At 40.1% G+C, this 22,955-nt stretch overlaps 1 protein-coding gene across 1 annotated transcript in view; it reads left to right on the top strand.

Annotated features, from left to right (window-relative positions):
* The window catches only part of LOC100352842 (pregnancy zone protein), a 73,586-nt gene that overhangs the window by 12,815 nt on the left and 37,816 nt on the right, over positions 1 to 22,955 (top strand). Inside the window, exons 8-13 of the mRNA XM_051850129.2 lie at positions 4,568 to 4,691; positions 6,176 to 6,290; positions 9,413 to 9,522; positions 12,523 to 12,684; positions 13,181 to 13,405; positions 15,515 to 15,578. Of these exons, the coding sequence (XP_051706089.2) occupies positions 4,568 to 4,691; positions 6,176 to 6,290; positions 9,413 to 9,522; positions 12,523 to 12,684; positions 13,181 to 13,405; positions 15,515 to 15,578 (800 nt within the window). The remainder of the gene's footprint in view (positions 1 to 4,567; positions 4,692 to 6,175; positions 6,291 to 9,412; positions 9,523 to 12,522; positions 12,685 to 13,180; positions 13,406 to 15,514; positions 15,579 to 22,955) is intronic.

The following is a 22,955-nucleotide window of genomic DNA, read 5'->3' as shown; positions in this document are numbered from 1 at the left end:
GGGACAGAATGTGGTGCCCCGACTGGGACTAGAACCCGGTGTGCCGGCGCCGCAAGGTGGAGGATTAGCCTATTGAGCCACGGCGCCGGCCCTCTATTTGGTTCTTCTTAATGAGTTTCATCCATTTAGTAATATTTTCATTCATGTCACTCATTGATTTCTTCATTTCTTTAATCTCTATCTGTATTCTCTTGCCTTTCATTGAGTTTCCCTACAATCATTTTTTTGAATTCTTTATCATCATTTTATAGATTTTCTTCAGCTCAAGATCTAGTAATCTAGATGAATAGTGTGTTCTTTTAGAGGGGTCATGTTTTGAGCACGATTCAGGTGTATGTTCATTGGAAGTCATGGGACCACTCTGCTTCCAAAGAGCATATACTGTGAGCCCAACAATAATGTTCTTCCAGCGAAATCACTATGTTACTGCAACTACTCAAAACTTCATCATGCCAAAAAACTGGTTTTTGGCCTGAAGTCACTTCAACGAAAGGAGTCACTTGCTCCAGTGAACAGAAGTTACTGGGAAATTTTGGTAGTGCACTCCCTTTGGATAACACTGCCTGTCTGGTATATTCGTCCCCCTTCTTTATGGAGTAGGTTTTATTAAAAGAGTATATGGTTTAGCTGGGATGCAGGCTATCACTTCGCTTGCTGTTTTGGCTTTGGTTCTAGGTGCGCCCAGGAGTGTAGTCTTTGAGTGATTTCTTTTGTCTTAATCAGCGTCAGCTGTGTCTATAAGTGACAGAGTGGACTAGTCTGCTGTGTTTCATAGAGATGAAGAAGGGTTTCCTCGGGTGTGTATGTTTGGTCCACAGGAAGTTTGGTGTCGTCTCCCTGGCAAATGTGATAGCCAGGGCCTTGTTCTTGGTGCTGAGGTAGATAAGAGTGGATGCCCCCTTGTCCTACTTGCAAGGCTGAGTGATGCTGGGGCTTGTGGCACTGATTGCTGTGGCTCTAGGACTGTGTGATACAGATGGACCCATAGGAGAGCCCAATTTATGCTGTAGCTTATAATACCAACAGTCCTAGTCCCAGGACTAGGGGATGTGAACTGGACCCTGTTCAGTCTTACTGGGTGACTACAAGGTATGCAGGAGAATTTATACTGGAGAGTATGAGTCCAGAGAGTGGGATGCAGGCTCTTCCCTATGTCCTCCGGCTAGATTCCAGTGGCACTGAGAAATTTAGGGTGAATTATTATAGTTCCGGTGCGGCAGGGTATAGTGGGGTCATTACCCAGATCTCCCAGAATGGGAGCAGAGTTTTTTAATGGGCTGCTTCTGGTGTTAGCCTCCTGAAGCTACGATGAATCCCCCTTGCTCACATAGAGTGGGTGAGCGTAGCTCTGGGGTGAATGCCCCAAAACGTCCACGGTGGCAGGTGCAGGGGCCCGTCCTTTGTGCCTCACGTTACTCTGACTCGGACCACGATGCTGGTTAGAGAAGAGAGGCGTGCTGTGCTGCACTCTGTGGCAAAGGGAGAGAGGAAGGAAGGTGGCTTTCTTGCTCCAAGCCCAGCAGTTGCTCAGACCCCAGTCAGCTCACCAGGCTGAAGTAAAGGTCAGAAGGTAACTGAGGAATTCCCGCGCAGCTAGTGGGGGTGGGGGAAGCGGGGCACTCGGCAATTTCTTCCTGCCTTGAGGTGTAAAATGGCAGCTCACAGCTGGCTGCATTGCATGGCTGCAGGGGTGTCTCTGTCCTCTCTCCTCTTGTCCCACCGGGTCGGTCTTCATTGTTTTTGTTTACACTTCTTGGCTGAAAATTTCTGTCAGTGAGAATCCTAGAAACATAGTTGCTCCTTTGTTCTTTTCATATCCCGGATCAGCTTCAATGAGTGTGGCTACACTCTATTCAGCCATTTTGGATTCAGTTTTTTAGCATTTTTAAAATACATACTGTTTTTTGAAAGCAGGGGTGAATGTATTAATACTACATAATGTGGAATTCATGGCAAAGATCATGATATGAAGAAATAAGGATATTTACTATATATTTATAATATAAAGGGTATAATTCAGTAAAGACAACCTGTAAATATCAATGTATCAAACACTATGTCTTCCACCAATTATATATATATACATATACATGTAATAATCATATGTAAGCATTTCCATGTATGAGAGAAAAGATACGGTGTTTTTCTGTATCTAGCTTATTTCATGAAGCATAATTTTTAATTTTTTAAAAAATTTATTTTTTTTCTTTATTTGAAAGCCAGAGTCACACAGAGTGAGAGTGACAGAGTTCTTCCCCATACCCCAAATGGCTGCAATGGCCAGTGGGCCCAACTGAAGCCAGGAGCCAGGGCCTTCTTCCAGGTCTCCCTTTTGGGTGCAGGGGCCCAAGGACTTGAGTCATCTTCTGTTGCTTTCTCAGGCACATTAGCAGGGAGTTGGATTGGAAGTGGGACAGCTGGGTCTCAAATCAGCACCTATATAGGATGTCAGAGTCACAGGCAGAGGTTTAACCCACTATGTCACAATGCTGAATGCAATTTTTAATCTTCTTTTATACCCAAATACATTTCTTTTAATTCTGTTTTTGCAATAACTTTTTGAGGTCCTCTTGTATTGCTTCTGTAATTAAAAAACACAAGGTCTGACTTTTAGAAGCTTTTCTATGTCTGAGACCCTGTGCTAAACTTAATCTAGGCCATCCAGCTGTAGAGCTCATGCTCGCTCATAGCTTTTCTGTCACTCCGTGTCCTATTATTACAGTTTTCTTTATTGCTCTGAAATTCTTCAACTATGAAAAAGCATGGAGGGGCCAGCGGTGTGGCACAGCGGGTTAACAGCTTGGCCTGAAGCACCGGCATCCCATATGGGTGCCGGTTTGAGTCCCTGCTGCTCCTCTTCCCATCCAGCTCTCTGCTACGGCCTGGGATAGCAGTGGAGGATGGCCCAAGTCCTTGGGCCCCTGTACCCACATGAGAGACCTGGAAGGAACTCCTGGCTCCTGGCTTTGGATCGGCGCAGCTCTGGCCATTGTGGCCATCTGGGGAGTGAACCAGCGGATGGAGGACCTCTCTCTCTGTAACTCTTTCTTTCAAATAAATAAAATAAATCTTATAAAAAAAAAGACATGGAAAATCACTGGGAAGAAACCAAGCATGTGCACTGACGTAAGCCTGGATGTATACAGTAGAAAAAAGAATATATACCATAGTTATTTCTTCTCTAATTAATTCACCAGAACATCCTCAACATACCCACAAGAAACTTTCCCTCCTGCTTTTGTTAACTGCATGAACAACATATTTATATCTTCCTGTTCAAACATAATGCTTTAAATTTTTTTCATCAGAGAAGTCTTTTGACAGTTTTTTTTAAATTTTTTTATTTTTATTTATTTTTTTTGACAGGCAGAGTGGACAGTGAGAGAGAGAGACAGAGAGAAAGGTCTTCCCTTGCCGTTGATTCTCCCTCCAATGGCCGCCGCAGCCGGCGCACTGCACTGATCCAATGGCAGGAGCCAGGTACTTATCCTGGTCCATGGGGTGCAGGGCCCAAGCACTTGGGCCATCCTCCACTGCACTCCCTGGCCACAGCAGAGAGCTGGCCTGGAAGAGGGGCAACCGGGACAGAATCTGGTGCCCCTACCGGGACTAGAACCCAGGGTGCCGGCGCCGCAAGGTGGAGGATTAGCCTATTGAGCCGCAGCACCGGCCTTGACTTAGGTTTAAAGATAAGATTGAATAAATAATTGAAATTTACTAAATGATTTATTAGTACTTATAAAAGCTCAGGGGAAAAAGAATAAAAGGTGAGGAATTGGAGTCCCAACTCTAAAGCTCACGTGTTTCACAATCGGGCTGATGCAATAGGTTTTTAACTTCAGAGTGCATCAAGCTATACAGGAAGTGCTTAGTTAAAATGTATATTCCCTGGCCTTACCTGCAGAGATTATAATCATAAATATGGGAAAATATTCAGGAGTCTGCAGCTCATCACTTATTGGGTAATTTCCATGCAGGTGGTTCATAAGGCACAATTTAGGAAACTATACATTGCAGTATTCCATCATATTGTCTCATCATGTTTGGCAGAATGAAACCAAGTCATTATGATCCTAGTTATACGTAACACTTTTCTTTTATAGCTAGTACTTTCCCTTCTGACTTTTCATTTATCCTTTTAGAATTCTTATGAATTAGGCAGCACTTAGAAATATACTCTCTTCATAACCTTAATTTTTTACTCTAGGATGACTCAAGCTCTGTCAGAGCTAGAATTACATCTTGATAATTTGCAGCAGAAAAAGAGGAAAAAAAGATAGTGTGACAGTAAAAAGTCAAGAGAGGGAGGAAGAATCTGAGAAAAATTAAACTGGTAATTTTGTATTTGAATGCATTTCAAAAGATTCATTAAGTAGTTTTTCTTAGAGTTACAGGTGTGTTAGTACTTAGATAAATAAGACACAGTCCCAGAATAAATGGTTCCAAAGTAAAAATGCTCTTGAATATAATACAATTGCTTTAGTTGTATAAAATGATATGTGAATGGGTACAATCAGAATTATATTAAATACCTTTCTCTGTGACACTATATTTTTATATTTTATAGATATACATATGGAAAGCCTGTCCCTGGTCTGGTGACAATTAACATATGCAGAAAATATTTACAGTATGGCTCCATGTGTCATAACAAATATCCACAAAGCATTTGTGAAGAATTCAGTCAACAGGTATGTGGAAACCAATTTCCTCGGGACTCTAATACCAGATCTTGTTTTCTCAATTACTTACAATAGTAAATACAGTACAATAGAAAATAGCTTTTGAAATAGTCATCAAGCATAACAGTAGAGTAAGGGAAATACTAGCGATTGGTTGGAAGCGTTAGGGGACTTCTTGAGGGCTGAACTCATAAATTGATATTGATAATTAATTTTGGCTGTTTTGTAATATCCAACAGCAATCAACATGTCAGATGTAAGGGTAAGAAAGGGTATGGAAGCATCCAGAATTGACTTTTATCATACAGATAGCAGAAGAATGTGTTAAGAATTTGCCTAGCTGGAAGATAAAATAACCAGCCATGGAATCTTACCTGCCTAGGAAAGACTAATAACTGAGCACTGGATTGTCAAGAGGCAAACCTCTTGGAGACCCCAGTTACATCAAAGAAGAGGTGTAATAAGGATACTTAGGGGAAGCAACTGAAAGTAGAATATGCTATATTCTAAAAAGTGGACTCTATAAATTACTGATTTCAGAGAAAAATAATGTAAAAACCCAGTGTGTGGCAGTATCAGCAGGCACTGTAACAGTATGGAAAAGAAAGTTATTGAAGCTACAGAAATCAAACAAATGAGAGACCACAGTGGTGAATACTTCAAAATTTTGAAGAAATATGGAATTAAAAGATAATGCTTATTTCTATCTTCTTTTTGATGCCCCTCATATTATGATGAGCATCAAGATAAATATTAATAAACTGATAAACATGAGCAGACTCTAGCCACAAGAATCATTAATCTGTCAAGCACACCAGGATTAATTCTTGCTTTCAAATGACTCATGACTTCTATACAAAAATAAATAGGGTTAAATTCCAGATGTGGTGAATATTTCCATATAAAGAAGTTCAAAATGAAAATAAGTATTAAAACATGGATCCTAATATTTAATTTGAAAATTTTATCACTACTAGGCTTCATCTCCTCAACTAATATTCTAGACATTAGGAAAGCATAGCATAGTTAGGAACATAATATCCTATATGTAATCCTCACTCTATATATATAATTCCACCTATTTGTAATCCTCAGTCTATATTTAGGTGGAAGTGAGTAGAGAAGGCTTTTTCGAAGATGTTAGATCTCACTTGTGTTTTGAAGAGTAGTGACTGTTGGCCAAGGTAAGATTGAGAGCAAGAAAGTTATTTGAGAAATAACATACTCAAAGAGATAGAACTAGAAAACACCATGGTATATCTGGAATCTCCAGGAAGTTTACTACAGCAGAAATGGGATCCATTTCCAGAAATTAGAAAAGACAGCAAATAAAGAACTCCTGTCATTTTTGGACTTGTGAGAGCATAATGCAAAAAGATGGTCAGAACATTTAAAAATTTATCCCAAAGGCCAATGCAAGTTTTCATACACTGATAATTGACCTTGTTGGTAGTAAATGAGAAGACCCAGGAATCCCCTTCCTTTCTTTTCAGGCAGACAATAAAGGATGTTTCACAAAAGTCGTAAAGACTAAAATATTTCAGCTGAGACAAAACCGGTATGACATGAACATACAAGTGGAAGCCAAGGTCAGAGAGGAGGGAACAGGTTTGTATTGCTTTTAAATATTCATTAATTCAATGCTTGTTTATCAAGCTTCCATTCCATACAAAACAATTTGTACTCTCTGGGATTATGAAAACGATGGTCACCGTCCTTGAGAAATAAAGCATCTCAAAACAGAAATTTTTTGTGTGTATATTCATAATAAAATTATCACTGGAAATAAAAAGCTAAGGGCCAAATGAATATGAAGAGAGGTAATTAATTTTAATACAGAGCTAGAAGAAATCTTTGTAAAGACAATGTGACAATCAAACTGATTCATATAAGATGAGTAATAGAAAAATTAGTGAGGGACAGAGAAATATGATAAGCATATGAATACATTCAGTCTCAGAAGAATCTGAAAGTGTAGGCTAATGCTAAGCTATGGAGGGAAGTAAACCATATACGAAATAACTTACTTTATTCAGAAGAGCATTGGATCTATATCCAATTTATTCTTTTTTAAAAAAGATTTATTTATTTGAAAGAGTTACAGAGAGAGGCAGAGACAGAGAAAGAGGTCTTCCACCCGCTGGTTCACTCCCCAGATGGCTGCAATGGCCGGAGCTGCGCCCATCTGAAGCCAGGAGCCAGGAGCTTCTTCCAGGTCTCCCATGTGGCTGCAAGGGCCCAAGGACTTGGGCCATCTTCTACTGTTCTCCAGGCCATAGCAGAAAGCTGGATGGGAAGAGGAGCAGCTGGGACTAGAACCGGCGCCCATATGGGATGCTGGTCCTTCAGACCAGGGCTTTAACTCACTGCACCACAGCGCCGGCCCCCCAATGTATTCTTTAGATGCATTTGAAAATTTATATGTTTTTAAAAAGATTTTATTTATTTATTTGAAAGGCAGAGTTAACAAGCTGTGAGGGAGAGAGAGATAGAGAGAAAGGTCTTCCCTCCATTGTTTCACTCCCCAAATGGCTCTACGGCCGGATCTATGCCAATCGGAAGTCAGGAGCCAGGTGCCTCCTCCTGGTCTCCCACGTGGGTGCAGGGGCCCAAGGACCTGGGCCATCCTCCACTGCTTTCCCAGGTCATAGCAGAGAGCTGGACTGGTAGAGGAGCAACCGGGACTAGAACTGGTGCTCATATAGGATGCTGGCGCCATAGGTGGAGGATCAACCTAGTTAGCCACGGCGCCGACCCCAGAAAATTTATATTTTTTAAAGATCATTCTGTCACCAGAGGAAAGGCTGTGGAAGCTGTGGGGTCCTTGTCTTCACGCAAGAAAGAATTTAGGTGTGAGACAGAGAGCAGAGTGATAAGGCTTTATTGGGGATAGGGCATCTATCAGAACAGAAGGGACAGAGAGAGCGCCCAGTCGCTGGGACTGGGGGAGAGTGAGGTTACATGGTTGAGTGGAGAGAATACAGCTGGGCAGGCCAGGTGGGCAGCTTAGCAGAGAGGCAGAGGGCTGAGCCTGAAGTCTGTTTGGACTCCCTAGGTTTTTAAGAGAGTCTGTTTACCCATGTCCACCTCTTCAGGACAAAGGATGGGGAGTCCTGGCGCAAGGGTTTTTTGGGTGAAAACTAGCAAATTCCTCCCCAGATCTGCTGGTGCCCAGGCAGAGTAGAGGGGCTTCCCTTAGGGCGTGTCTGAGTAGGTTTTATTGCCCCATGCTATCAGGTCAGGTAAACCATTTGGTCCTGAGGAGAGAATTCTCCTGGGAGCTTTCCTTAGAGGAGAGGCTGGGACCACCTGGGAGGTCATCAGGGTCTGGGCAGGACTTTGAAGTGCAAGATGCTGGGCTTCTAGAGCTTCCGCAGTAGATTTTGGTCTTCAGGCTTGTCTCACAAACACACATAGGCTAAATCTGACTTCCTACTTAACAATTCTAGGAGATGTCAAGAGGATGGACAAAATGAAAAATATGTCGCAATATGATATATCAGAATTTTATTTAGACGTGAAGTATAAATTTGGGGCTTGGGTAATGGAAATACCATTAATCAAAATAAGAAGTAGCTGAAAAAGAACTATTGTGATGAGAATGTGTCAAAGGAAATCAATTATAATTTCGGGTGTCAGAGCAAGGGGATTCATTTAGCTGATAATTTTAAAAAAGAATGAATGCACAGAACATTCACAGCACAGTTCCTCCTGTCATAGCAAACATTCACAAGGTGTCTGTGACGAATTCGGACCACAGGTGTGTTGTGTGGAAACCACTCCTCCCAGGACAATAATGTCAGATTTGCTTTCTTGTGGATTATGATAATGGATACAGCTCAATAGAAAATAGTGTTTGAACCAGTCTGCAGGCAAGATGGCAGAGCACGGGAAAGCGTAAGGCCCAGCCATGTAAATCTGAAGCTGTTCTTGTTGAGTCCCTGTGCTGTAAGTGCACACAACTGGCAAGGCTACATTTGGTGCAGAGACAGGACAAAAACAGAGACAACTCCATTTAGGATACAAACAGGAGCAAATAAGTCAGCCCAGTGAGATTAGAAGTCATAGGGATGGCGAGAAATAAGAGTGAAATTTCCTAGCAGCTGCTGAAAGGATTTCAGTGGTTCTTACATTTGAAGAATCCTTGAGAGAACGTGTATGGGTGATGGGTGAGACATGAATGCCATAGGTGGCAGGATGGGACCTTTCAGCCATAGGTAGCATAGTGTGTTAGATGATGAGAACAACATACAGACAACACTTCACCGAATGAAAAAGCACCAGCTGTTGGCTATCCCTTGGATTGTCAATGCCGGGAAAAGAAAGATTTTGTTGGGGAAGTAGCTTGGGATAGAAATTTAAGCATATTTTTAGGCTAGTATGAATGTGAAGAATTTGACTGTAGGCTGAAAGTTGCAGGGGGAAAGCACGTATGTGAGAGAGACAAAACCAAAGATGGGACAAGAACACAAGATCAGAGCTTAAGAACAGGTGGGTGGAACAAGTAAGACACCAGGAGTTAGGGGTTATGGAAAATGTAATATTTTGTATGAACATGAAGCTAATGTCAAAATTCTTGCCAAATAACTTTTATATTCTAAATGTAAGGGGTTCTGTAAAGAATAAGAAAAGAAAAATATGGATGGTATTTTGTTATGATGGAGTGAAGCTAAAATAGAGGTAAAAATAGAATACATAGAACAATTCAACTTCACTTGCTTCTTTTTCAGGGTTGGAATTGACTGGCTATGGATCAAGTGAAATCACAAATAACTTAAGCAAACTGAAATTTACTAAAGTAAAATCACATTATAGACATGGAATACCTTTTTTGGGGCAGGTAAAATATCTTTTTTAACATAATCAAATTTGGAGATATAAGCTTAGATAATGAATTTTAAAATCAAAATTTATTACAAAAAGAATGTTTAGTATAAGAAAATAACTGGGCACTGGTGTTGTGGTGCAAAGGGTTAAACCACTGCCTGCTATGCTGGTATCCCTTATGGGTGAGTTCCAGCCGCTCCACTTCTGATCCAGCTCCCTGTTAATGTACCTGGGAAAGCAAGGGAAGCTGGCCCAAGTCCTTGGGATCCTGCAGTCAGGTGGGTAATGCTCCAGACATTGCAGCCATTTTGAGAGTGAAATAGGAGTGGAAGAACTCTCTCTCTCTCTCTCTCTCTCTCTCTCTTTCTCCCTGCTCCCCCTACCCCCCCATGTAAGTAACTCTGCCTTTCAAATAAATCATAAAAATAAATTAAATGATGGAAAATTATAAATTTAAAAAGCAAATATAATCACAAAATCCAGAAAAACTAAGCATATTTTTATTAATTTTTTAATATGTTTCTGTGTTTTCCTGTGTGGTTTTGCTGACCCTCTTTGAGTACCTCTTGATGGTTTCTTTTTAAATTTTTTTTTTTACTTACATAACTTTTTAGAGGTAAAGAGAGAGACAGAGATAGAGAGAGACAGATAGAAAACTTGGGAAAATGACACCACAATTACACTTTAGGAGATGAGATAAAAGGCAAGCAAGCAAAAAGAGGGAGCTCCCATTGCTGTTTCACTCCCCAAACACCTGCAGCAGTCAGGGCTTAACTAGGAGAAAGCCAAGAGTCACAACTACTTGACCCATCATCTGCTGCCTTCCAGGGTTTGAAGGAATCCAGAATCAGGACTGGAGCTGAGGCTTGAATCTAGGTGTTGCGATACAAGTTGTTGGCTTTCTAACTGGCACCTTAACTGCTTAGGCCCCAAACCAGCCCTGAATGCCTCTTTACATAAACAATAATTTTATAAAATATTTTTTCATAAAAGCTGTAAAAGATGATATTTATCCAGGTGGTTGAATTTTTAAATACTGAGTTTTAGAAGTTATTTTTAGCTTAAAAGCTCAATATTGATAGCATCAGTATTGGCATATTTCAAGACAATAATCCAATTAAGCAAACTAGCAGTTTTCTTTCATATAGTAGATGTAGAATTTTCAGGTATTTTAAATTTTCTTCAAAGTAACCAACCTTTAAATTGTCAATTTATGGTCAATTTTCTCATTTTAAGTTTTAAACTTTATGTTTTCTTCAATCATTTCAGTATCATATATCAAATTGGCAAGAAGTTAATTCACATATAGATAGAGTTTGGCAAGGTCATTTCAGGTAGGAAGAAGATCATGAGAAAACTGCTTACCTGGAGATTAGTGTGAGAGAACCAGAGATTGAAGATAGAAGGAGAATGGCCAAGGCCCAAGGTGTGCAACAGCTTTCCAAGGGCAAAGATCTAAAAGGCAGCCAGTGACTGTTACTAAGAAAACAGGTATAGTTGAATGTGCTTGCTGTAGGTAGGCCAGACAGACCCTGAAGGAGTTTCAGGTTATGATAAGACTTTTGCATTGAGAAGTGACAGGGGTTTGAGCGGTGCATTGTAATCATATTATCTCAGGCTGTGGTGAGAAGGGCCACAGTCATGCAAGAGGGAAGATAGCAGAAAATCAAACAGGAAGCTATTGGAAACCTAAAGAAAAAAATGCTGTGGTTTTATCTTATTGTTTTTTTTTTTAAGATTTTTTTTTTATTTATTTGAGAGGTAGAATTACAGATAGTGAGAGGGAGAGACAGAGAGAAAGGTCTTTTGTCCACTGGTTCACTCCCCAAATGGCCGTAATGGCCGGAGCTGCACTGATCTGAAACCAGGAGCCAGGAGCTTCCTTAGAGTCTCCCACGTGGGTGCAGGGGCCCAAGGGCTTAGGCCATCTTCTACTGCTTTCCCAGGCCATAGCAGAGAGCTGGATTGGAAGAGGAGCGGCTGGAACTAGAACCGGCGCTCATATGGGATGCCGGTTCCGCAGATGGAGGATTAACCTACTGGATCACAGTGCCGGCCCCAGTGCCATGGTTTTAATGAGAAAATGGCTTACAGAAGGACTTTAGTGTTCTTGAATAAAATATTAAATAGACAGAAGAACCATAGAGTGAAATGAAGATGAAAAAACTGGGGAAGGTAACATTATGATCCCACTTTTGTGTATTTGCAATGTGAGTGCCCATGGGATATTAAAACAGAAATCTTAAAAATCTTGAGGGGAACGCATTTAGCCTAGAAATTAAGATTCCAGTTAGGACATCTGCAACCCACATGGAAAGACGTGGGTTTGATACCTGTCTCTGGCTCCTGTCTCCCGCTTCTTGATAGGGCAGATCCGGGGAGGCAGCAGGGTGGGTCCCTGCTACCCCTGTGGAAGACCTGGATTGAGTTCCCAGCTCACAGCTTCAGCCCAGCTCTGTCCCAGCCACTGCTGGCATTTGTACCGGCATTTGGGGAGTGAACCAGTGAATGGAAGCTTGTCTCTCTCTCTCTGTCTCTCTCTCTCTCTCTCTGTCTCAAATTAAATAAAAAGGAAGAAAAGATTTTGAATAGAAATGACCAATGATAATGTATTATATATTTCAAAATAACTTACACAGTAAATACTAAATACCTCACCAGGATAGATGATAAGCAAGTAAGGTGATAGGTGCATTAATTAGCTAATTTAATCATTCTATATTACACATTTTATATATCTATATATCACATTGGATCTCAGAAATCTTAAAATTGTGATTTTTCAGTTCAAACTATAGCCAAAAATACTATTCAGCTATCAAAATCATTTTTAAAATATCATAAGGATAAAAATCATAGTTTAGAGCTCAGGAAACGAATCTTGTTTTCAGATTCTAAGATCCTCACTAAATGGCAGAAAGTGACAGCGATGTAATGAGGTGAACATTGCAAAAAGTAGAAGATGTCATCGATCTGTGACGCCTGTCACCAGCTGTCACTTTCATATTTCTAGGTTCTTCTGGTTGATGAAAAGGAGCAACCAATTCCCAATAAAACTGTATTTGTCAGTGTGGACACACATGCACACCAGCTCAGTTTCACTACTAATGAGCGTGGTTTGGCAGACATTTCCATTGATACCACCAGCTTCACAACTTCTACCATTTCTGTTACGGTGAGTCAAAGGGGTGCATAAGAAACAGGTAAACCACATGGAAAAAAGATGAGAAAAAATAAGACATAAATTAAGCAATGTGGAAACCTAAATCACAAGAGAAAAAACACTCAGTTGATAGCTTTCACTTTTAGATATTCTGCCTACAACAGTCTAGTTTCAGAAAACATGGAATAAATCATCTTAGTATGCCGTTGAAATGTTTAATAGGCTTATAATTCCAATACAAGCTAGATTTGGTTTGCTTCTTTTAGCATTCTACTATTTTTGTTTTATGTGGAATATCCAGTCACAGGATGTTAAGAAAAAATAATTGAGTTTGATTGCAAATGAATATTTATTGAATCAGTATAGCATAAGTCTAAGTGAACTTATGGGGAAGCTCTTTATGGATTATGCTGTATTTGAGAAATACAGCATTTTGACAGTTCTATTACATTTATAACGCATAATTAATATATAATACACATGTAACGCCTATTTATTCTTCCACTAGGTCACCTACAAATGGAATAGCTACTGTTTTGATAGCTGGTGGCTTGAGGAGCTTCATACACCAGCACAGCATGTTGCAGCTCCTGTTTTTTCCCCCAGCAACAGTTATGTTCAACTTGACCTTGTTGGTACTGTGGCCTGTGGACAAACCCAGGAGATTCGGGCACACTACATCTTGAATGGACAGATTCTGAAGGATGAAAAAGAGTTAACTTTCTATTATTTGGTAAGGATAAGAGCCACTGTAACTGTGTAGATTGTATAGACTCAAAAATTGTTAGGTTGTTATCAAAGTAATGCCTTTTATAATATATAAATATTAATAACTTCTGTTTTTATGCTTGAAGAGAAGTTACTTTCTAGGAAAGTATTAACACTTTAAATTTTAAATTGTGCTGTGGTCACCACTTAAACTTTGATGCTCTTTTTCTTGCTGAATTTCATTGTCATATTATTGAGTGGGAGAAGAAAGAGCTGAAGACAAAAACTTGACTCAAAAGGAAATAAATGTTATAAACAGTCTCCTAGAAAACCATTCACTTCTGAATAAGTTACAAAGCTCATGACGGGTGTAGTTGCAAAGTACATTAACTATAAGTTGGCCTGATAGTTTTGAGGCCAACACACCTATGTATGTCCTCATTGTAAAAATGTCCAAAGCTGGTATTTACTCAAAATGAATCTTTTTAAGAAGAAAAAGTTAAATACATGAAAGTCTTTGAAGGACTGTCAACTATAAATAGCATTTTCTTAATTCCATGAAAATGTAGAAAAAATAATGTTAGAATTCCAGCTTTATTGCTTCCCATTTGTGTGAACTTGGATAATTTATCTAATTTAATCTGTAAAGAGAAATGTCGGTCCAGGGTTGTGGCGCCGCAGGTTAAAGCCCCAAGCTGCTGCACTGGTATCCCATATCGGCGCCGGTATGAGTCTCAGATGCTTCGCTTCTGATCCAGATCCCTGCTAATGTGACTGGGAAAGCAACAGAAGATGACCCAAGTGCTTGGGCCCCTGCACCATGGGAGACCCAGAAGAATATCCTAGCTCCTGGCTTCGGATCAGCCCAGCTCCAAGCCTTTGCAGCCATTTGGGGAATGAACCAGTGGATTGAAGATCTCTCCTCTCTCTCTGTTTCTACTTCTCCCTGTAACTCTGTCTTTCAAATAAATTAAATAAATATATTTTTTGTTTTAAAGAGAAATTTCAGGGCCAATGTGAAGGCACAGAGGGTTAAACTGCTGCCTGCGACAACAGCATTCAAAATCAGAGCATTGGTTTGAGTCTCAGCTGTTCCACATCTGATCCAGGCTAATATGCCTGGGAGAGCAGAGGAGAATGGCCCAGGTGCTTGGGCCCCAGACATCCTTTTGGGAATCTGAATGGAGTTTCAGGCCCTTGGCTTCGGCCTGACTCAGCCCTAACCATTGTGGCCATTTGGGGAGTGAACCAGCAGATGGAAGATCTCTTTTTCTTTCTGTCTCCTCCCCCCACTCCCCATAACTCAGCATTTCAAATAAATAAAATAAATCTTTCCAAAAAAAGAGAGAAAGAATAAACATTGGGGATATTACTTTATGGATTTACTATGCAAATTAAAATTAAATTATTTATTACAGTGGCTGGAATATAAAGAATGTTCAGTAATGTATTTATTAAAGAGGTAGTAATAGAGAATATTTTGTATCTGCTTTTACTATATATTGCTTCTTTAAAAAGCATTTACTTGAAAGGCAGTTACACAGAAAATGAGAGAGAGGGAGAGAGAGGGAGAGAAAGAGATCTTCTATATGCTGGTTCATTCCCCAGGTGGCTGCAATGGCCTGCTGGCTGAAGTCAAGAGCACAGGACTTCATGTGGGTCTCCCACGTGGGTGGCAGGGGTTCAGGTACTTGGGTCATCTTCTGCTACTTTCCTTGCTAGCAGGGAGCTGGATTGGAAGTGGAACAGCCAGGACTCAAACTGATGCATTGATATGGGGTGCTGGAATAGCAAGGGACATCTTAACCTGCTGTGCCAAAATGCTGTCTCCCATTATACATTGCTTTACATACAGGAGGTGCTTAAAATAGTTATTGAAACAAAATTTAAATCTGAAACATAGGTAACAGAAATGCTATTATAAACAAAATAGTTAGACATGGTAAAATTACATATTTGTTATTCAAAGTATATAAATACACATATAGAAAATATTAGAAGGGAAATTTAGTGATAACTTCTGGATTGTAGTAGTAAGGTTATTGTTTTGTATATATTATGAATACCTTAAAGTAAGGTCAATATGTATGATCAAACAATAATAATGAATGAATATATTTCCTTCTGTCTTCAGATCAAAGCAAGAGGAGTTATCTCTAAATCAGGAATCCATGTGTTGTCTATTACACAAGGCAACAGTAAGTATTTCTGAGATTTCCTTTCTTTTTCCCTAGTCTTGTAAAATCCTGAAAAATAATTAGCAACTTGGAACTTTTTTTACAGTAAAGAAGTGGTCATTAATGTTGTCATCCATAGATGGGGAAGCTGACAAATTGGGTGGCCTATTGGGTTTATTTTAGCCATCCAGGATTTTTCTTCTTTCTATAGCATTTCAACATTTTAAATTATATGCTTAAAGTAAAACACACCCACTTTATAATTAAATGTTTTTAAAATTCAGAAAACAGTTGAAAATGCAGCAATATAACCAAAGAAAAATTCTACTTTATAAATCAGGGGTCTTGAAAAAGTTCATGGAAAATGTAAGCTATAAAAAAATTACACATGGACATCACATTTTTTGGTACTGAAGTAAACTTGTCTTTCAATCTCATTATTCCACAAACTTTAAAAGTCTTCTCATATTTGTTAATTAATCTCCTTTAACGCTGTGACAAATTATCACACATTTACTGGCTTAAAACATTACAAATCTATTATAGTTTTCTCAGCCATATTCTCACTGGGCTAAAATCAAGGGTTCAGCAGGTGTACATTCCTCCTGGAGCTCCAGAGCAGCCTCTGGTTTCTTTTTTTTCTAGCATTTTTTTTAACTTTTATTTAATGAATATAAATTTCCAAAGTACGATTTATGGATTACAATGGCTTCCCCCCCATACCGTCCCTCCCACCCACAACCCTCCCCTTTCCCACTCCCTCTCCCCTTCCATTCACATCAAGATTCATTTTCGATTATCTTAATATACAGAAGATCAGCTTAGTATACATTAAGTAAGGATTTCAACAGTTTGCTCCCACACAGAAACATAAAGTGAAAAATAATAGATGATTTTTTTTAATGATGATGAAATCAGATCAGACCTATTGTCATGTTTAATCCCAGTGAGAGTCAAGTTGGGAGTTGATAATTTCTTTTTTCTTTTCTTTCTTTTTTTTTTTTACAGAGGATCAGTTTAGTATACATTAAGTAAAGATTTCAACAGTTTGCACCCCCATAGAAACACAAAGTGAAATATACTGTTTGAGTACTCGTTATAGCATTAAATCTCAATGCACAGCACATTAAGGACAGAGATCCTACATGAGGAGTAAGTGCACAGTGACTCCTGTTGTTGACTTTACCAATTGACACTCCTGTCTATGGCATCAGTAGTCTCCCTATGCTCCAGTCATGAGTTTCCAAGGCTATGGAAGCCCTCTGAGTTCTCCGATTCTTATCTTGTTTAGACAAGGTCATAGTCAAAGTGGAGGTTCTCTCCTCCCTTCAGACAGGCAGAGTGGACAGTGAGAGAGAGAGACAGAGAGAAAGGTCCTCCATCCGTTGGTTCCTCCCCCCCCACCCCCCCACCCCATATAGCTGCTACAGCCAGCACGCTATGCTGATCTGAAGCCAGGAGCCAGGTGCTTCTTTCTGGTCTCCCATGGGGTGCAGGGCCCAAGCACTTGGGCCATCCTCCACTGCCTTCCCGGGCCACAGCAGAGAGCTGGACTGGAAGAGGAGCAACGGAGGCAGAATCCAGTCCCCAGACAGGGACTAGAACCCAGGGTGCCGGCGCTGCAGGCGGAGGATTAGCCTAGTGAGCTGTGACGCTGGCTCTTTTTCTAGCATTCTACAGGCTTTCCACGTTCCTTGGTTTGTGAGTCCTTCCTCCATCTGCAAAACCAGCAGCATATCATCTTCAAATCTCTCTCATCTTTTTGTCTTCCTGTTAAAATACTTGTAACTACACTGGCCAACCCAAACAATCCAAGATAGTAGTCCTCACATCACAAGGTCGTTAATTTGATCTCATCTGCCTAGGCCCTTTTATCAAACAAAGTAGTCATAGGCTTCTTTTAAAAAAAAAAAAAAAAAAACTTTTATTTAATAAATATAAATTTCCAAAGTACAGCTTTTGGATTACTGTGACTTCCCCCCCACCAATAACTTTCCTCCCACCGGCAACCCTCCCATCTCCTGTTCCCTCTCCCCTCCCATTCACATCAAGATTCATTTTCAATTATCTCCCTTTCCAGCCCTGGTGCATAGACTCAGCAGCTGGGGTCCCGAGCTGTGAGTGCCCGTGCCCTCCACGTAGCTCCTCTGTGTCCCACTAGTTCTGGAAGAGTTTCCTCTGCGGTTTTTTCTCTAACTCTTCCCTGAAACTACAGTATCTCCACTTTTATTAAACTATCTTTTCCCGGACTATCAGTGCGCTCCCTCCCCATTCTGCCATCTTGGAGCCTTCCAAGTCATAGGCTTCTGAGAGCAAACATTCAGAGGACATGAATCTGTTACCACATTCTTTCCTCTGTCCACTCCCTCAATACACAAGTATCCCAAATGCAAAATGCATTCACCCTATCCAACATTCTTCAAAGTCTAAATCCATTACAACAATGATTGAAATTACACAAAAAAACTCAAGTACATCTCATTAGCTCAAAAACCCAAAATATTATCAACTCAGTCACCTAAATTGTTTATGAGGTCCTGGGTATCTAACTTGGGGCAAAAACAGTCATTAGTCCCAAGAAGCCGTGAAATCCAGGGCAAACAACATTAGATTTCTTTCTTTTCTTTTCTTCTTCTTTTTTTTTTTTTTTTTACTGGCAGAGTGGACAGTGAGAGAGAGAAAGGTCTTCCTTTGCCGTTGGTTCACCCTCCAATGGCCGCCGCGGCCGGCGCACTGCGGCCAGCGCACCGCGCTGATCCGAAGGCAGGAGCCAGGTGCTTCTCCTGGTCTCCCATGGGGTGCAGGGCCCAAGCACTTGGGCCATCCTCCACTGCACTCCTGGACCACAGCAGAGTTGGCCTGGAAGAGGGGCAACCGGGACAGAATCTGGCGCCCCAACCGGGACTAGAACCCGGTGTGCCGGCGCCGCTAGGTGGAGGATTAGCCTATTGAGCCGCAGCGCCGGCCCATTAGATTTCCATATTTGAGAATAATCCTCTTGGGTTCCAGTCTCAGCCCTCTGGACACAAGACTCCATTCTGAAATTTCATTCCTCCTTTTTCATGAAGGATGGCATGTGCTTGTAGCCAGACAGATTTATTGGCAGTTTCTTGTCTGTCTAATAGAGGTCTGACATTCTTCTTTCATTTGATGGGGTCTTTGTCACTTTTAGTCCAAGGAGTTTCCTTTAGAGTGAATTTCCTTAGAACCAAGTAAGTCTCCCGTGTGTCACAGGATTCATTCATCAAACAAAATACTTCCTCAAAGATCTTTCCAGGATAATTCTGTCTCCCATTCTGGCTTTTGCTGAGATGAATAAAATGATCTGTTAGTCTCACATTTTATCTCTTTAAAGAGAGATATTGAAGGGGAAAATTCGTGACTTAATACTCAGATTTCCTATCTTATAAGCAAATGGTGCTAATTTTTGTGACTGAATACTCTGACATTTTTATGTCTCTGAGATACTAGCAAAAGGTTTTCTAGTCACAGCCTGGCTCAATTTCCTACCAGTAAAAGGTCCTTCTGTTTTTCTTTTTAAAAACTATATTATTTTGAGGGGCTGGTGTTGTGGTGTAGCAGGTGAAGCCTCTACCTGTGAAGCTGGCATCTCAATCTGGGTGCTAGTTCAAGAACTGCCTGTTCCAGTTCCAATCTAGTTCCCTGATACTCTGTCTGGGAAAGCAGAGGAGGATGGCCCAAGTCCTTGGACCCCTATACCCACGTAGGAGACCCAGAAGAAGCTCTGGGCTCCTGGCTTTGGCCTGGCTCAGCCCCGGATGTTGTGGCCATTCGGGGATTGAACTAGTCAATGGAAGATCTCTCTCAACTCTTTCAAAGAAATAAAAAATAAATCTTAGGAAAAAACTGTATTATTTTTACAATCTGGATAAGCTGAGAATTTTCTAAGTTATCAAGTCCTGGTTCCTTCTTGATCAATAATTCTTTCTGCAATTTATCTCTTTCCTCTTGAAGTTTGCGGTAGGCAGCAGGAAGAAGTCAGGCTGCACCTTTCACACTTCTTTTTAAATGTTTCTTGTTGAAATTCACTGTCTAATGGGTGAAATTCAGCTACACTTTCTGCCACTATATAACCACAGTCCTTTTTCCTCCAGTCCTCCCCAGAACTCACTCAGGCAGAATTTTTTTTTTCTTTTTCTTTTTTTTTTTTTTTTTTTTTTTTTTGGACAGGCAGAGTTAGACAGTGAGAGAGAGACAGAGAGAAGGGTCTGCCTTCCGTTGGTTCACCCCCCAAATGGCCACTATGGCCGGCGCGTTGCGCCAATCCGAAGCCAGGAGCTAGGTGCTTCCTCTTGGTCTCTCATGCGGGTGCAGGGCCCAAGCACTTGAGCCATCCTCCACTGCACTCCCTGGCCACAGCAGAGAGCTGGACTGGAAGAGGAGCAACCGGGACAGAATCTGGCACCCAAACTGGGACTAGAATTTTTAATGCCCACATTTGTACCAACAACTTGTTTATAACTATTTAGATATTCGCCATTGTAATACATGTCTTATCTACCGGTCTTTCCACTTTATTTTGAGCCCTTCCTATAAATTTGGAATTCATACTTCTGCTAACAGTCTATTCAAGCAATCTAGGCCTTATCTATCAATGCTGCTCAAAATTCTTCAACTAATAGTGAAATAAAATAAATTCATTTTTTCACTCATAAGTAAATTTCTCCTGGCCCCCTTTGAGGCTACTTTTCTGCCTGTATTTTTTAATCTTATTTTTAACAGCTTTATTTTGTATATATCTATAAATGTAATCTTTTTTTCCCTTTTATCATTTGTTAACATGGTAAATTAAATTGATCTAACATTAAACTAACATTGCAGTTTTGGGATTAAAAAACACTTAATATAGTATCATTTTAATTTATCATTGGATTCAATCCATTAAAATTTTCTTTAAACTTTGTATTACTGTATTCATAAGTGGTATTAATATACAAGTTTCTTCTTAGCCTAGGTTTGCTATTAACTTAAAACAAGACCGATGAATCAAATGGCAAATATTCCTTCCTCTTTGATTTTCTCGAATATTCATTATTCTTTGTCTTAAATATTTGGTAGCTTTACCAGTAAAGCCATCAGGGAATAGAATTTTCTTTGTTAACAGGATCTAATTGCAAATATATTTTATTAAGTAAAGTACAATTTAAATTTGCTATTACTTCCTCTGTAGTTTAAAAATATCTGTACTATCTACAGATAAAGTAATTCTTTCATTTTGTATACTCATCATTTATATCCTCACCATAAGGTAAGAAAAAATACTTCTTAAAGATCAGTAGATATCATGGCAAATAAGCAATAAAATAAATACAAAATTGATGAAACATAGAACTATTTGACTGAAACACCAGTAAAATTAGTAAGCTTCTAGCCAGACTGAAGAAGAAATAAAGAGAAGACATAAATTGTGAGTATCCAAATGAAAAAAATTGCTATGTCTATGGATAGTACAGATATTTTAAAGTGACAAAAGAATAGATGGGCTATTTTTTTGTCAATAAGTCAGATAATTTGGAGAAATGGGCAAAGTCTTAAAAGACATTCACTATCAAAAATCACTCAAGAAGTGATAGAAAATTCAAACTTTGCATTTAATGGCCTCTTTGTCTAGTTTCTTCATGTTGAAGCTGAGGTTTTGAGCGAGCTCTTTCTTGTTTTCTGACACACGAGTTGGAATATGATGGTTAAGAATGCCGTCTGTTGTGGTGGATTTCCCAGTGTGCATACGCCGCTGCTGACTGCAGTGTTCTCTACATGCCATTCAAGTCAAATTGGATGGTGCCATTTCTATATCTTAGAGCACACTTTCCTTTTGGATTTCTTTAATCATAAGTGTCTATTAGCTTCTATTATCCTGGGAAGAAAGGAGCTTTTCATGAAAAGTCAAGCACAGAAGTATTTTATAAGAATGTAACTACAGTTAGTCTATTTACTAGTCACATTGTTCCCAATGTAAATCTCATAAAAACGTGCTCTGATACGTTTCTTTTCCTTGTATTGGTTCATTTGAATGTTTCTGACTACCACTTGACTAACATAGCTCTTATTAATGGAGCACATTTGGAAAGATCAAAACACCCATATACCCAAAGATGGAAAAAATGAAGAATATGTATTTTAATAATTCAAAAAAATTTTTGTCTCTAATACTCCAATTCTTGTATTAATACCTGGCACACAATGGATAGGTAATACATAGTTTAATGGTCTAGGAAATATATTTGTTTACAACTTCTGAGAGGGCAAATGTGAAACAGTTTCCCCATGAGGACTATATCTGAAGAGGGCATAGGCTGTGTCTTGAAACATCTGTGCAATAAGAATTCTGGATGAAAGCAAAATAAAGCACGGCCTCAAGATGTTCGGTCTAGTAGAGACACCAGAAACTGTTTTTCTGTTTTAGCACTTAGAATTCATAATAAATTCCATTTCTTCTTAAACATCCCAGTGGAAAAGCTAAGGAAGAACTTAAGATGCAGTAGTTCAATTTCTTTATCTTGCAAGTGGGAAAACTGATACCTTGGAAAATGTCTCAGCTTGCTCAACTCAATAAAAGCCATGCTGGCCCGCGCTATGCCTCAATAGGCTAATCCTCTGCCTTCGGTGCCACACACCGGGTTCTAGTCCTGGTTGGGGCGCCAGATTCTGTCCCGGTTGCCCCTCTTCCAGGCCAGCTCTCTGCTGTGGCCAGGGAGTGCAGTGGAGGATGGCCCAAGTCCTTGGGCCCTGCACCCCATGGGAGACCAGGATAAGCACCTGGCTCCTGCCTTCGGATCAGCGCGGTGTGCCGGCCGCAGCGCGCCAGCCGCAGTGGCCATTGAGGGGTGAACCAACGGAAAAAGGAAGACTTCTCTCTCTCTCTCTCTCTCTCTCTCTCTCTCTCACTGTCCACTCTACCCATCAAAAAAATAAACAAATAAAAAATAATAAAAAAAGCCATGCTGAGAAGAATCTCCTGAGTCTATTTTTCCAAGTGACCATTATCACTTTTTACTCAAATAGATCAACATGGCATCAAACAAACATTACACGTAAGCATTCTGTGACATTTTCCAAATGGAAACTGATTTTTTGAAAAGTTAATTTATTTAATTATTTGAAAGGCAGAGCAACAGACAGAGGAAGAAAAAGAGATCATCCTCTTTCTGGTTCACTCATCAAATGCCTGCAACATCCAGGGTTGTGTCAGGCTGAAGACAGGAGATGAGAACTCTATCCAAATCTCCAATGTGGGTGGCAGGGACTCAAGTGTTGGGGCCATCATCTGCTGCTTTCCAGGGTGTGCATTAGCAGGAAACTGAATCAGCAGTGGAGGTGGGGGAGCCGGTGCTGTGGCATGGTGGGTAAAGCCACTGTCTGCAATGCCGGCATCCCATA

The sequence above is a fragment of the Oryctolagus cuniculus genome, chromosome 9 (assembly GCF_964237555.1).
Source record: "Oryctolagus cuniculus chromosome 9, mOryCun1.1, whole genome shotgun sequence".
NCBI classification, from domain to species: domain Eukaryota; kingdom Metazoa; phylum Chordata; class Mammalia; order Lagomorpha; family Leporidae; genus Oryctolagus; species Oryctolagus cuniculus.
The sequence above is the reverse complement of the archived record's forward strand: the minus strand, read 5'-3'. Positions and strand labels throughout refer to the sequence as shown.